We start from the raw sequence: 15,686 nt of genomic DNA, 5'->3' as shown, positions 1-15,686 counted from the left end.
GGATAGGCCATATGGTCTTTATTTGCCTACATTTTTCTCTGTTTCTATTTTGAGATTGGAACTGGCACAGGCAGCCATTTTGACCTGGAGCTGGCCATGCATAGGAGGGAGTGGGGACGCTTCTGTTCCCACTGCCCACCAATGACAAGGTAAGCCCAGGAGGGGGCTGCCACCGGGGCATCTTTTTGGTTGAGACGATGTGAATTTGAGAGGGAATGGAAGCTGCATACATAGTTTCGGTTCCAGCTGAATATGCACAAGTATTTTTGGAAGAGCCCAAAATAAGGCTGAACGTAGATTTTGGACCAGTTTTGGCATTGAAATTGAAATGCAGTTAGCCTGTAACTGAGGATAAAGGGGGTTGCGAGACTGAGGGAGCATGATTGAGGCAAGGAGGCTTCATAGGAATGTATCATTCTGAAGTAGGCTTCAATCTCTTCTTTTCTGACTTGCCAGGATTTCCTTAACTCTCCCAAAAGGTTAAAAACCACTTTTCTGATAACATGAGTCTTCCAAGATCAGTTATGTACTCAAGGTGTACGTCCTACAGCATGAGTTTCATTTAATATATTGTATCAAGATTATTTTTTGAGCTGTGGCAACGCAACTACGTTTGTGTGTGTGTATATATATATATATATTGTATCAAGATTATTTTTTGAGCTGTGGCAACGCAACTACGTTTGTGTGTGTGTATATATATATATATATATATTTATATATATAGTGATTAATTTTTGTATTTGGGAAAGTTTTTATAAAAATTTTACAGTAAATAAGTTGAAAGAAAATTAGTTGTACAGTGGAGATAATAAGGTAATCTAGATTGAAGGGGGGCAGACTTAAGAAAAATGTCAGGAAGTATTTTTTCACGGAGAGGGTAGTGGATGCTTGGAATGCCCTCCCGCAGGAGGTGGTGGAGAGGAAAACGGTAACGGAATTCAAACATGCGTGGGATAAACATAAAGGAAGCCTGTTCAGAAGGAAGGGATCCTCAGGAGCTTAGCCTTGAATGGGTGGCAGAGACGGTTGGGAGGCGGGGCTAGTGCTGGGCAGACTTATACGGTCTGTGCCAGGGCTGGTGGTTGGGAGGCGGGGCTAGTGCTGGGCAGACTTATACGGTCTGTGCCCTGAAGAGGACAGGTACAAATCAAAGTAGGGTATACACAAAAAGTAGCACATATGAGTTTGTCTTGTTGGGCAGACTGGATGGACCGTGCAGGTCTTTTTCTGCCGTCATCTACTATGTTATATGTAAAAGAAGGAATTGGCAGTGTTGGAATAATTGGGTGAGAGTAGCAAACAGTATTGTGTAACTATTCAACAGCTTTCCAACTTGATGCAAATTCCAAGAGTTAAAGCAGCAGATTTTTGCTAAGATTTAAGGCTGGAGTTTCCATAATTCTTATGTTTATTGATCCAGTTTGTTGCAATGGCCTTGATACCTGCTATCTCTTCTTCCGTTCAACATGATGAAGCCGTTGAACAGGAGCGGGCCAGCAGATAAACCTGTTATCTTATCTGGCGGACCTGCTGGAGGCGTCCTTCTGGCCTCCTTGGCTTATGAAGAATTAATACTTCCTTAGGCTGCAATCTGTTCTGATGCTGAAATCATACTGTTCACAGCTAATAAAAGAACTGCAATTTTGTTCTTACCTTTTAAACAGGGGAAACACACAAAATTTTTTTTTTTTGCATCATGTGATGCTCCTGATCCCTCTTCTCTCCAACCTGGTTTGAGGCAGAAGTTTCTTATTAATATAATTATTGATAAGGGAAATTATTAGCAAGTCTTTTTTTTTTTTTTTGCATATATTGAAAGTACAGATGTAATTATTTTCCTCTTTTGGAATGGTGTAAGTGATGAAGACTTGGATTGCCTGCAGTTAATCTGCCTTCACTGCTAATCTTTCACTGTCCAGAAAGTATGCAAGTCACCCATGTACCGGACAAAGGGTAAGGGAGAAAAGAATTTAAAGATTTTCATATCCATCTCTATCAAGAAGAGAGATTGAAACCTTGTGTTTGATGTCATCTAGTGTGGTGATTGACTTTGGCACTTAGTCCAGGGCAACAGAACGGTAGCGAATTCAACACGAGCTTCAACGCATCAACTGCAGGGAGGGTTGAACAAAACTCCTTTGACACCAAACACAGACCTGACACGATGGGAAAACCCGCCTGCCTCAGGGGTCAAAGAATACACTTGGGGTATGACAAGGTAGTTTATGGTGCCTGAAGTTATCCTGATGTAATTACATGTGATAGGATCGCACAGATGTAAAAACAGTAGATGTCGCCTTGGTGTCAAAATCGTCATTGCTTCAGTATCCGAGAGAAGCAGTGGCGATTTTTATGCCAAGCCGAATTTTAACTAGCGTTTTTGCATCCGTGCGATTCTATTACCTGTAATTACATCAAGATAACTCCACATCAGGCTCCATAAAATACCTTGTCCTACTAGCAGTATATTCTTTGGACACCAGAGGCGAGTGGGTTTTCCCGCCGAAACATGGCCCCGTGTCCTCAGGTCTCTGTTTGAGGTCAATTAAGGTGTTTTGTTCATCCCTCCCTGCGATGAAGCTCCTGTTGCATTCTCTACATAGTGATGTTTTCATGTTCTTTGTGGACTTAGTCCAGGGCAGCAGTTTCTTGAAAGTCTTTATCAGGATAACCAGAATAAAATTTGGTTTTTAAACCAGTCTTCTGTAATTATTTTCCATGGAAATCAGGGCTGTTGCGGTAAGTTGCGAGATCTTTAGTCTGAATACATAGATTCTCAAATGCTTCTGGTGAGCTTTACCATAACCATATTACAATACAGTCTCGATTATCCGACATTTGCTAATCTGATTATCCGGCATATCTGACAGACCTCTCTGGTGATGTCATGGCACTTATTTCTATTAAAAAATCTTTGTTTTAGAGCAGTTTTTGAAAATCGTGAACACTATACTTTTGTTTATGCATTCTTTGAGGGGTTTCTGCAGTGTTTTCGTATTATCTGACTTTTCGCTTGTCCAACAATGGGTCGGTCCCGTTTACATCGGATAATGGAAACTGTACTGTATTACTATTCTGATCCATATTTTCACTCCCTTTATCCTTCTGCACTGAACAGTGGCAGCTCTGCTAATGCATTAATCTGTGGCTAAAGGCTGTGTTTGTTTTTTCTTTTCATGTTACCTCTCTCTGACTCCATAAAACAGAAGACTATTTTGAGTATATATATTGGGCCTTCCTAAGACAACAGAACACCCAGGAGAAGTTTTCATTTCACTCGAGAACCCACTGCCCAGGAGAAACGACAGAAATGGAAGATGCAAAATGTTAACCTATGGGCATTTCCTTGTTTTTCTAGAGCACGTTTGTTCAATCTTGGCCTCCCTCCTGCGGAACCTGAAGGGTCAGCAGAGAACACGACTTCTGAATAAGTTTACAGAGAATGACAGCGAGAAGGTTAGTCTGTCTGCCCTTCACAACAGCAGTTAGGAAACATCATTAGTAGAGAGGTGTGGTAGCCGTGTTAGTCCACTTTTAAAGGTAATCAATAGAAATAAAACATGGAAAAGAAAATAAGATGATACCTTTTTTTATTGGACATAACTTAATACATTAAAAACTGCATCCCCATAAGGGCGGGACCGAAAAAGGTGGCAAACCTCCCCCACAGCAGTGAAAGTTACCATAGGCACAGACAACCAGCTGTCTCATTGTCTCTTGGCACCAGCCTCTAGCCTGCTTTTCTTTGTGTGGAATGAGAGATCTGAAAGGGGAGAATGAGGGAGTTTGTTTTCCCTATTCTGGAGTTTAACCATTTTGTCAGTGAGCATTTAAAACAGTCGTTGTGTTGCATAAATCAGTTGTCTCTTGGGTTATAATAGATTTTTGTTAGTCTTGGCCAGTACAAAGTCAAACTAGCCAAGGAAAGCTAAGCTTATCAGAAAACATTTCTGAACCAGAATCTTGTTTCCTCCAACTTTGAAGGAGATCACGAGAGAGAGAGAGAGCACAGTTTAGTTTTTCTTGGTTGGGTTCTTCTGCCAGAGCGGGCTGGAGCAGACCATAGCGTAGAATCCAAAAGCATTGCTTGGTATTATGCAGCAGTTTAAACAAAGGAGCCTTACTCAGCCAGTCTTGATATAGTTAGCGTTTATATAAAACAGTCATGATGCAAAAAATATATCCGTGGTAACTCTATCAGTAGCAAAGACCTATTCTAGAGGTCTGTTACTTGCGTTAGGTGACCGTGATTGGTAGTTGGGTGATCCAGCTGAAAGAAGCCTATCTTGGCACTGTACTCTATATACTGCACTGCCAGTTCCTTTAGCACCTTTCATCAGCATGCAATTTATTATTTCTGTATTAAAAAAAAAACCTGCTAAAATAAAAGCACCAGGAACAAGAAAGACCTAATGGGTCTGCCTCAGCTGATTGGGTCCTTACGATAGCTACAATGAAAATGCATGAGTTCTATTTGCATACCATGGGAGGTTTGTGTGCAGCTGAGTCTCATGTGTATTTGTTCTGGATATCCTGAAATGCCCAACTAACTGGAGGTCCCTGAGAGCAGGTTTGACAACCATTGCTACAGACCTTTCACCTCATATACAGACTTCCCTTGCAGCTTGGTTATTGTAAACTAGTAAAAAAGGCCCGTTTCTGACACAAATTAAACGGGCGCTAGCAAGGTTTTCCTTGGAGTGTGTATGTTTGAGAGAGTGACTGTGTGAGAGAGAGAGAGTGAGACTGGGTGCGAGTGTGTCTGTGAGAGAGTGTGTGTGTGTGAGCATGAGAGTGTGTGCCAGGGCCCCCCCTCCCTCTGAGTTCCAGGGTCGTCCCCCTCCCTCCCTCCCTCCGAGTTCCAGGGTTGTTGTCCCCCTCCCTCCCTCCGAGTTCCAGGGTCGTCCCCTCCCTGCCTCCCTCCGAGTTTCAGGGTCCCCATCCTCCCCTGCATTCATCCATATGCAGGCAACGTCCTCTGTGCCCTGCCCCCTCCATCCATCCATGTGCAGCATCTCTCTCCTACCCCCTCCACCTCCGTCCGAGTTCCAGTGTCCCCCCCTCCCTCCCTCCCTCCCCCCTCCGAGTTCCAGTGTCCCCCCTCCCTCTGTCCCTCCGTTCCTCCCTCCCAGTTCCAGGGTCCCATGGAACTGGGAGGGAGGGGGGACGCAGAACGTTGAAGGAGTGATGTCAGCAGGTGGTTACGATCCCAGTGAGACACATTGGAATGTTGGAGGAGCAAATTATTATATTAGATAGCACAGATCAGGGGAATTCATTAGAAGGTATTTGTCGATGTTTAGTGATTGCCGGTCTGTTTTTAGTAATCAAAATAAGCAAATCTGATATGTTAACTATTAAATGGTGGTGGTGGGCTTTATTTATTTATTTTATCACATTTATACCCCACATTTTCCCACATGTTTGCAGGCTTTATAATGTGTTATGCCATGAAGAGGTTGGCATTTCTTGTGAATCACTGCTTCAGTGTGTCATCTATGAGCTGTTCTGTCAAACTGCCTATCTGGGCATAGAAATGCCGTTTCTCTGAATTTGAGCTGCCTTGGACTGGAGTTGTATTGTGAGAGCCTTTTTCTTTTCTCTCTCTCATTGCTCTGTGTCTGGATTTCTCTCCCTTACAGGTTGATAGGCTGATGGAGCTGCATTTTAAATACCTGGATGCAATGCAGGTGGCCGACAAGAAGATCGAAGGAGAGAAACATGTATGCATTGCTTCCCATCTGTTCTAGCCCGTGACTGCATAACACTGTTTTCATTGTGGGGTTGGGGTAAAAAAAAAAAAAAAGCATATTTTTCCCTAGGTTGCCTTTTGTAACAACCTGATCATTTGTGTCTCCCTTGCTGCTTTTACAAGTGATCTACTGACGGTGTCTGTCCTCGGGGGCAAGGTGGCATGATAGCCTGAGCCAACACACAGTGCTGTAGGATGACAAGGGCAGCAGATGCTCCTGTCTGGAAATGATTAAGCAGCCCATTACTAAAATCATCCTGTCCCCCCTCCCCTCCTCCCTCCAAAGGGGCATTAGACAGTTTATCTCCTGGTGCTTGCTTTAACGATACTTATATAACACGATGTAATGAAGAGATTTTTCACATTTGTTCTAAAATGATCCCTTACAAGAACCGAAAATAGTGTAGGATTTGTGGAGCCTTAAATCAGAAGTCTTACACCATTTCTCTAATGGCTTCTAAATGAAAAGGCTGAGAGTGAAGTAGCTTATGTTTTGTTTTGGTATTTTTTTTCTCTGTTGTATGTTTCATATTTATTGCAAACTAGTTTACAATAAATATACATACAACACAGAAATATTATATGACTTTTAAACACCTTTCTGATCAAAACTGTCCAAACTACTTTGGACAGTTTTGATCAGAAAGGTGTTAAAAGCCATATAATTTTAATATGTGATCTTCCTATATCCAGTACATTTTCTTACATGTTATAGAAACATAGTAACATAGTAAATGACGGCAGAAAAAGACCTGTACGGTCCATCCAGTCTGCCCAACAAGATAAACTCATTTACATGGTATGTGATACTTTATATATATATACCTGAGTTTGATTTGTCCTTGCCATTCTCAGGGCACAGACTGTGGAAGTCTGCCCAGCAGTCTTCTTGAACTAAGTTTTGAAGGTAACGTCGAAGCCCCTTAAAATTTACGCTCCAGCCCATCCCTATCCAGTCACAATCAGGGCATAGACCGTAGAAGTCTGCCCAGCTCCCATTTTGTTTCTCAATTACCAGCGTCGCCACCCAGTCTCCGCTGGAAGATTCCGAGGAATACTGCTGGGAAAAACCAGGGCTGCTGTAAATGGTTCTTAATGCAGTTCAAGGCTTTCCCAGCGCAAAAACTAATTATTAACTCTGGGAGAAATTGATACGTTTGGACCACAGGTTTGGGAGCAGAGGCATGGCCCCTCTTTTAATAGATTATCTCTGTCCATTGTGAATCCAGTGTGAAATTGATGAGGATAAATAAAGGGTGATTACTTACTTGCATCAGATTTTCCCATGGCAGAAAGGAGGATCCTTTGTAGCCATAAATATGACCCAACTTTTCTCGTGAGACAAGCTTTATCTGCTTGTAGACAATTCTTTCACAACTCATGCTGGAAAAATATTCTGCAAACTTTCAGCCTCCAGCTCCCATCCCTTTATAGGCTTCAAAGTTCAAATCAATTACTTCTACCCCAGCCCATTTCACCCTAACCCAACATAGCCATGCTGCTCCTACTTTAGAATTACCATCACCAGCGCCACCTACACCTGTTCATCGGTGACTGCTACTACTACTTATCACTTCTATAGCGCTACAAGGCATACACAGCGCTGTACACCATACATGAAAAGACAGTCCCTGCTCAAAGAGCTCACAATCTAAATAGGACAAACACACAGAAGAGGTAAGGGAATTAAAGAGGTGGGGATAAAAGGGTACAGGGCAAGTGAGTAGTGGTTTGGAGACAAAAGCAGCGTTTAAAGAGGTGGGCTTTTAGCCTGGATTTGAAAACGGCCAAAGACAGGGCTAGACGTACAGGCTCGGGAAGTCTATTCCAGGCGTGAGGTGCAGCGAGATAAAAGGAACGGAGTCTGGAATTAGCAGTAGAGGAGACAGGAACAGACGAGACATTTATCCACAGAACGGAGCACCCGAGGGGGGGCGTAGGGAGAGACAAGAGTGGATAGGTACTGGGGAGCGGTAGAGTGAATGCACTTATAGGTCAGTAAGAGAAGTTTGAATTGAATGCAGAAACGGATAGGGAGCCAGTGAAGTGACTTGAGGAGAGGGCTAATGTGAGCATAGCGACTCTGGCGGAAAATGAATGACTGCCAACAAATACTTGTGATAGATTCTATATAATAAAAGCCAGTTCCATAAGAGAAATCGTGGTCTTGCCAACTAATCTGCCTTTGAACCATTTGCCAGGAGCCAGGCAGTGATCCTTCTGGCCAGCGGCTTAGAGCCCCAGTTGTGTTTTGCTTCAAGTTGCTGAAAGGAGCTCTCCAGAGAGAGAGGGGGGAACATGGGAAATTGAGGTTGGTGGGGTGTGGCGGTGCTGCTAAAACTGAGGGAATAGATTAAATGAATCTCCTTCTGCTGAGACAAGAAAAAGAACTGATAGGTGGTGGTAGGGGGCTGCAACGTTAAGCCTAAGGGGGAGAGAGTGAGATTGGAGAGTATGACTGAGGCCAAAGTGAGTAGGGGTGGTGGTGAGGAGGGGATTAAACAAATGCGTGGGTATACAGTATAAAGTATGTCTTTGAAAATACTGTGTGTTCCATACAGGAATACACTTTTACAGTCTTGAGAGGGAAAGCGCTGCACTGTGAAAGTTTCAGACACATAAATCCCATCATTTATGATGGGCATTGTAGTTATAATATACAGAAGAGTTGCTAGAAAGTTTTCATTGAAAGTCTACAGAAACTGTGTATTGATGGCAGACCTAAATAATAGAGGAAAACATCCATAGGCTCTCTTGTTTTATTGATCTCATTTACTCTCTTATATGTATTACAATGGTGATTTGTTTTATATTGCTTTGTTAGACATGTTTGATCTTCTCTTCAGGTATGAATCGTGGGTGGTTGAACTGAATTCTGGATAATTAGGGCATTTAGGAAAGTGGCAGAACCCAAAATGTCGGTAAATTCAAACAATTAACTGCAGTCAACCTTTTACCAATTTCAATGGCAAAAGATAGTGTTTGAGAGACCTTAGAACTTTAGTTTTGCACTGCAAAACAGAAATAGCAGAGACTAAGTTATTCTTTGTTCTTTATTCTATGCATTTGTATCCCCCATTTTCCCACCCATTTGGTAGGTTCAATGTGGTTTACATGATTCTGGAGTAGATTTGTTAGAATTTGTATAGAGCTAGGTTACAATTTATGAAGACCAAAGAGAGTACAAAAGTACATAAGCACCGCCATACTGGGAAAAGACCAAGGGTCCATCAAGCCCAGCATCCTGTCTCCGACAGCGGCCAATCCAGGCTTCAAAATCCCGGCACCCCCCCCCCCCCCCCCCAAAAAAAAAATAAAATAAAATAATAAATTAATAATGTTCAATGGACTTTTCCTTCAGGAATCTGTTCAAACTCCCTTTAAATTCCATAAGGCCAGCTGCTGTCACTACATTCTCCAGCAACGAGTTCCAGAGTCCAACTACACGCTGAGTAAAGAAAAACTTTCTCCTATTTGTTTTAAATCTACCATATTCTAGCTTCATCTTGTATCCCCTGGTTTTGTTGTTGTTTGAAAGTGTAAACAATCGCTTTACATCTGTCCACTCTACTCCGCTCATTATCTTGTAGACTTCTATCATATCACCCCTCAGCCGCCTTTTCTCCAAGCTGAAGAGCCATAACCTTCTCAGCCTTTCCTTGGCCTGGATTGGCCGCTGTCGAGGACAGGATGCTGGGCTCGATGGACCCTTGGTCTTTTCCCAGTATGGCAGTACTTATGTACATAGGGAAGTCATTCCATTCCCTTTATCATTTTCGTCACCCTTCTCTGCACCTTTTCTAATTCCTTTATATCTTTTTTGAGATGCTGCGACCAGGATTGGACACAATACTCGAGGTGTGGTCGCACCTTGGAACGATACAACGGCATTATAACATCCTCGTGTTTGTTTTCCATCCCTTTCCTAATAATACTCAACATTCTGTGCGCTTTCTTAGCCGCGGCAGCACACTGGGCAGACGTTTTTAACGTCTTATCAACGATTACTCCCAGATCCCTTTCTAGGTCCGTAACTCCTAACGCGGAGCCTTGCATGACATAGCTGTAATTCGGGTTCAGATGTCTTGATTATGGCAGGATTTATGTGTATATATTTGTATCAGGTAAGCACGTTAACTTTGGGTTGAATTGGGCGATGGAAGCTTAGTTCAGTTTCTTGCCATTGTCATATTCTTGTGTTGTTATTCGTTAATGTGGTTGGCTCAGTGGGGAAGAACTTTCCAAAAAAAGTGGGCCTTCATATAATCACTAGTCTTAAAAAAATAAATAAATAAACCAACAGCATCAAAAACCCCTCAACCAGCTACCTCAATAAAATGACGTGCTTGTCCCATGAAAACCCTGCTCATCTCCCCAACTAAGTTCCCTATTTTAGATCGGCTGCTTCAGGGGGTAGTTGTTAACTGCACCAAAATGCCATGAAAATAGTGACTTTCATCAGGATAAGTTCAAGTTTTGTTTATTTTATTTTTTATGTACTTCCTATCATTAAAAGAGCTAAGCGGTTAATATAGAGGAATGGTTTTTTTTTGTCACAATTTAAGTGCACTCTTAGGGGTCCTTTTACTAAGCCTTGATAAAAAGTGGCCTGCGGTAGTGTAGTCGTGTGTATTCGGCTCACGCTGGGCCAGTTTTTACCGTGTCTGCAAAAAAGGGCTTTTTTTAAAATGGGACGGGAAAGAGTTATGCAGTAAAACTGAAACTGGTGCACATCCACTGGAGTGGAGGAGTGGCCTAGTGGTTAGGGTGGTGGACTTTGGTCCTGGGGAACTGAGGAACTGAGTTCGATTCCCACTTCAGGCACAGGCAGCTCCTTGCGACTCTGGGCAAGTCAGTTAACCCTTCATTGCCCCATGTAAGCCGCATTGAGCCTGCCATGAGTGGAAAAGCGCAGGGTACAAATGTATCAAAAATAAAATAGATACTATTGGAGATTCTACATGGAATGTTGCTACCATTGGAGATTCTACATGGAATGGTGCTATTCCACTAGCAACATTCCAGGTAGAAGGCTGTGCAGGCTTCTGTTTCTGTGAGTCTGACGTCCTGCACGTACATGCAGGACGTCAGACTCAGAAGCAGAAGCCTGCGCGGCCACATTGGTGATCTGCAAGGGCCGACTTCTACATAGAATGTTGCTAGTGGAATAGCAACATCATTCCATGTAGAATCTCAAATAGTAGCAACAGTGGAGGAGTGGTTAGGGTGGTGGACTTTGGTCCTGAGGAACTGAGTTCGATTCCCACTTCAGGCACAGGCAGCTCCTTGTGACTCTGGGCAAGTGTCTTAACCCTCCATTGGCCCATGTAAGCCGCATTGAGCCTGCCATGAGTGGGAAAGCGCAGGGTACAAATGTAACAAAAAAAAAAAAAATCCAAAACCGGTGTGAGCCCTTAATGTCACCCATTAATCTATCGGTGGCTCACTTGCGATGACCAGTCAGTGCGCACCAACTGCTGATTACCCCCAGAAATGACGCGCTTGAGAGGAAATAAATCATCCAGGAGTTAAGGACACATGCCAAATCTAAAATTACCACCGGGGGGGGGGGGGGCGCGTTAGCCTGGTGGTAGTCTCGTTTAGGCATGCGCAGCACACGCCTTTATAAAAGGACCCCATAGTCTGCTGAATAGTGATTATAACTCGGTCTTTGCTGTTCTTGTGTTGTGGCTTTTTTTTTTTCTTTTGCCATTGAAATTGGTAAATAGTTGATTGGCATAATTATTTAGGAAAGTGATTTATTTATTTATTTGTTACATTTGTATCCCACATTTTCCCACCTATTTGCAGGCTCAATGTGGCTTACATAGCGCCGTGGGGCGAAAGCCCCCTCCGGTGAAGAAACAAATATAGAGTGATGTTATTTTAAATGAAATAGATATGTACAGACACATTAGGGAAACAGAGAGAGGGAGGTTCAGGTGTCTATTTTGCTTTTGCTAGATTATTGTAATGTATAATGCATAAGATTACCAGGGAAGAATAAACAGCAGCTGCAGATTTGCAGAATGTGTTATCTTGGACTATCTGTATTTATAAAAGTAGACAGAGCGTGGACCCCTCCCCCAATTGATGCAGACGTACTGTTAGTTACTACTTAAAGAATAGGTAAAGTTTACATTTTGTCTAAGATTTTTGAATTGGAGGGCTCTGGGGATTTGGAAAAAAGCTTGCAATGGTGTCTTCCAAAGAAGATGTTGGGTCGATGCAAGGTTTATTGATTTATTTCTTACATTTGTACCCCACATTTTCCCACCTATTTGCAGGCTTAATGTGGCTTACATAGTACCGTAAAGGCGTTCGCCAAGTCCGGTTGAGAACAAATACAAGGTTATATTGTGGTCGAATAAGGTTGGTGTGTTTCAGGCACCATGAGGGTCGAAGGGAGGGAAGGTTGTATATTGTCCAGTACGATCATTGGTTTTGCTGTGTTGTCGGGTGTGGGGATTTAACATTGGATCGGTAGGGTAAGCGTTTTTGAACAGGTTGGTTTTTAGTGCTTTCCTGAAGTTTAGGTGGTCATGGATTGTTTTCACAGCTTTTGGGAATGCGTTCCACAGTTGTGCGCTTATATAAGAGAAGCTAGATGCATAGGTTATTTTGTATTTGTGTCCTTTGCAATTTGGGTAATGGAGGTTTAGGTATGTTCGTGATGATCCGGTTCTGTTTCTGGTTGGTAGGTCTATAAGGTCTGTCATGTATCCTGGGACAACGTCGTAGATACTTTTGTGGACCAGGGTGCAGATTTTGAAGATGATCCGTTCTTTGATTGGGAGCCAGTGTAACTTTTCTCGGAGGGGTTTAGCACTTTCGAATCGTGTTTTACCAAACATCAGCCTGACTGCTGTGTTTTGGGCGGTCTGAAGTTTCTTTGTGAGTTGTTCTTTACATTCCGCATAGATTCCGTTGCAGTAATTTGCATGGCTTAGAACCATTGATTGTATTAGGTTACGAAATATTTCCCTCGGGAAGAACGATTTTATGCATTTAAGTTTCCACATTGAGTAAAACATTTTCTTTGTTACGGAATTTACTTGGCTCTCAAGAGTTAAGGTTGCGGTCGATTGTGACGCCGAATATTTTTAGGCTGTCTGAGATGGGGAGGGTATGTTCTGGGGTGTTTATGGTTGTGGGTTTGTGTTTCATGTGTTGAGATGAGAGGATGAGGCAGTGTGTTTTTTCAGTGTTCAGTTCCAGTTGGAATGAGTTTGCCCATGAGTCCATGATGTTCAGGCCTACCTGGATTTCATTGGTTATTTCTGTCAAGTCATGTCTGAAGGGAATGTAGATTGTAACATCATCTGCATAGATGAACGGGTTGAGGCCTTGATTGGATAAGGACTTTGCCAGTGGGCTCATCATTATGTTTCATGTTGGAAGTGCCAGATATGAAGAAAGTATGTAAGGTAAGATACGGAGAGAAAGCCTTTTTGATAGCACGGTCAGTACTGTGGAGTTTTACACTTCTGTGAAATCCACCAGGAATTGCATCGTGTGCTATTTGGGAAGACCATGAAAAGGTGAACCATTTTAGGAAATGAATGCATGTGAATATACAAAAAGCAGCCTTACGGATGGGTGGGGCAAGTGGATGTGGCTTGGCTCTGTAGGGAAAGTAGGCTTTGAGTAATGTTAGAATGAGATTGAATTGGGGGCTTAGTGGCCATACTTGTGGAGGTTTCTATTTGGCAGGGATGTGGGCTTTTAATTTTGTTTATATTTGTGGTGTTTTTACGCTGTCATGATTTTTTAAGGTTGTAAACTGGTTTACATCATTAGTAAAATGGGTTGTGGAACATAAGAAATGAATGAACTTCCCTACACCCCTTCCCGTGCACTGCGCTCCATGGATAAATCCTTCTTATCTGTTCCCTTCTCCACTACTGCCAACTCCAGACTTCACGCCTTCTGTCTCGCTGCACCCTACGCCTGGAATAAACTTCCTGAGCCCCTACGTCTTGCCCCATCCTTGGCCACCTTTAAATCTAGACTGAAAGCCACCTCTTTAACATTGCTTTTGACTCGTAACCACTCGCCTCCACCTACCCTCCTCTCCTCCTTCCTGTACACATTAATTGATTTGATTTGCTTACTTTATTTTTTTGTCTATTAGATTGTAAGCTCTTTGAGCAGGGACTGTCTTTCTTCTATGTTTGTGCAGCGCTGCGTATGCCTTGTAGCGCTATAGAAGTGATAAATAGTAGTAGTAGTAGTCTCTTGTAACCAGAGCTAATATTGTGATGTCATAATGCCTCAGGCCACCAATAAGAGCCAACCTCATCAGTGATGTCACAATGGCTTGATTGTCCTATACTTGGCTCACTTTATTACATAGCTCTTTGAGCAGGGACTGTCTTTCTTCTATGTTTGTGCAGCACTGCGTACGCCTTGTAGCGCTATAGAAATGCTAAATAGTAGTAGTAGTAATGAACTATCAGACCTGCTTACTACTAACTTAGTTTAGCCAAATAGAATACATGTTCTCCCTGCTGGCAGGTTTATAGGGATTTTTTGTTTTAATTCAGATAAAATTTAGTTTACAAAGCTATACATATTTACCAGGTCTGGTTGTGATGTGGGCTTTTGTGGCTTACTTGCAGACATCCTATATAATAAAATGCACCTCCAACATTCTGAAGCTGACTGCATGGCTGAGGCATTCCTGCTCTCTGTATCCATCTCCTGAATTGACATCACGTACTTCCGGGTTCGTCACAAGCAGAAGTGACCAACCACACGAGGTTTCTCGGCTTCAGAATGTTGGAGGTGCATTCTATTAAATAGGATTGGTCAGTTCCTTGAAGCACAGCCAGAGCTCAGCGTCCTGCACAGTAACGCTCAGACACCAGGGAGGGAGGGGGGCCTGACACCAGAGAGGGGGGGAGGTATCTCTGTCACACGCACACACTCTCTCTCTCACACACTCTCTCACAGTCAATGTCTTTCTCTCTCTCACTCTCTCACACTGTATCACATTCACTCTGTGTCACACAGTCACTCACACACACTCTTGGTCTCATACACTCAGTCTCACATAGAGTCTATGTCTCACACATTCTCTCTCACAATGTATCTGTGTGAAACACACTCTCACAGTGTCTCACATACGCACTTGCACACACTCTCATTCTCACACACACACTCTCTCTCACAGACTCACTCTCTCTCTCACAAACACACACTCGCACGTTCACTCTCTCTCTCTCTCACACACAGTCACTCTCACATACACTCTCTCAAACATACACACTCCAAGGAAAACCTTCCTAGCGCCCTTTTCATTTGTGTCAGAAACGGGCTTTTTTTTTACTAGTTTGTCATAATTTTGATCGTGGATGTATTTTTCAAACTGTGGGAGAAGTTTGTTTGACAGGTAATTAGCACTTTCGTTTAAGCCTCTGTTCCAGTTCTCATTGGTGATGACTCTGTGATGGCTGTAAAGCTTGTGGATTTTTCCAGTCCTTTTTTCTTTTTACTGTACCTGCAGGCCACACATTGTACCAGTGTAGCTCATTCAAAACATATTCTGACTATTATTATTGTTACATTTGTACCCCGCGCTTTCCCACTCATGGCAGGCTCAATGCGGCTTACATGGGGCAATGGAGGGTTAAGTGACTTGCCCAGAGTCACAAGGAGCTGCCTGTGCCTGAAGTGGGAATCGAACTCAGTTCCTCAGTTCCCCAGGACCAAAGTCCACCACCCTAACCACTAGGCCACACTGCACTCCACTTTAGTCTTCTTCACTGCACGTTTGCAAAGTGTTTCTAACCCTTAAAGCAATGTAGTTTTCTGACCTCGTTTTTGTAGAAGAAGATGTGAAATAACACCTTGTAAACTTTTGATTTATGGTTATATCTGGGCTTTATTCCTTGTGCCCCAAAACAAACACATGCAAATGATTTGTGCA

The 15,686-nt window shown here is 42.8% G+C and overlaps 1 protein-coding gene across 2 annotated transcripts in view; it reads left to right on the top strand.

Annotated features, from left to right (window-relative positions):
• The window catches only part of CTNNBL1 (catenin beta like 1), a 297,567-nt gene that overhangs the window by 246,429 nt on the left and 35,452 nt on the right, over positions 1-15,686 (top strand). For both annotated transcript variants that reach the window (XM_030212603.1, XM_030212602.1), the window contains 2 exons: positions 3,362-3,459; positions 5,646-5,726. In XM_030212603.1, the coding sequence (XP_030068463.1) occupies positions 3,362-3,459; positions 5,646-5,726 (179 nt within the window). The remainder of the gene's footprint in view (positions 1-3,361; positions 3,460-5,645; positions 5,727-15,686) is intronic.

The sequence above is a fragment of the Microcaecilia unicolor genome, chromosome 8 (assembly GCF_901765095.1).
Source record: "Microcaecilia unicolor chromosome 8, aMicUni1.1, whole genome shotgun sequence".
NCBI lineage: Eukaryota > Metazoa > Chordata > Amphibia > Gymnophiona > Siphonopidae > Microcaecilia > Microcaecilia unicolor.
The sequence above is the reverse complement of the archived record's forward strand: the minus strand, read 5'-3'. Positions and strand labels throughout refer to the sequence as shown.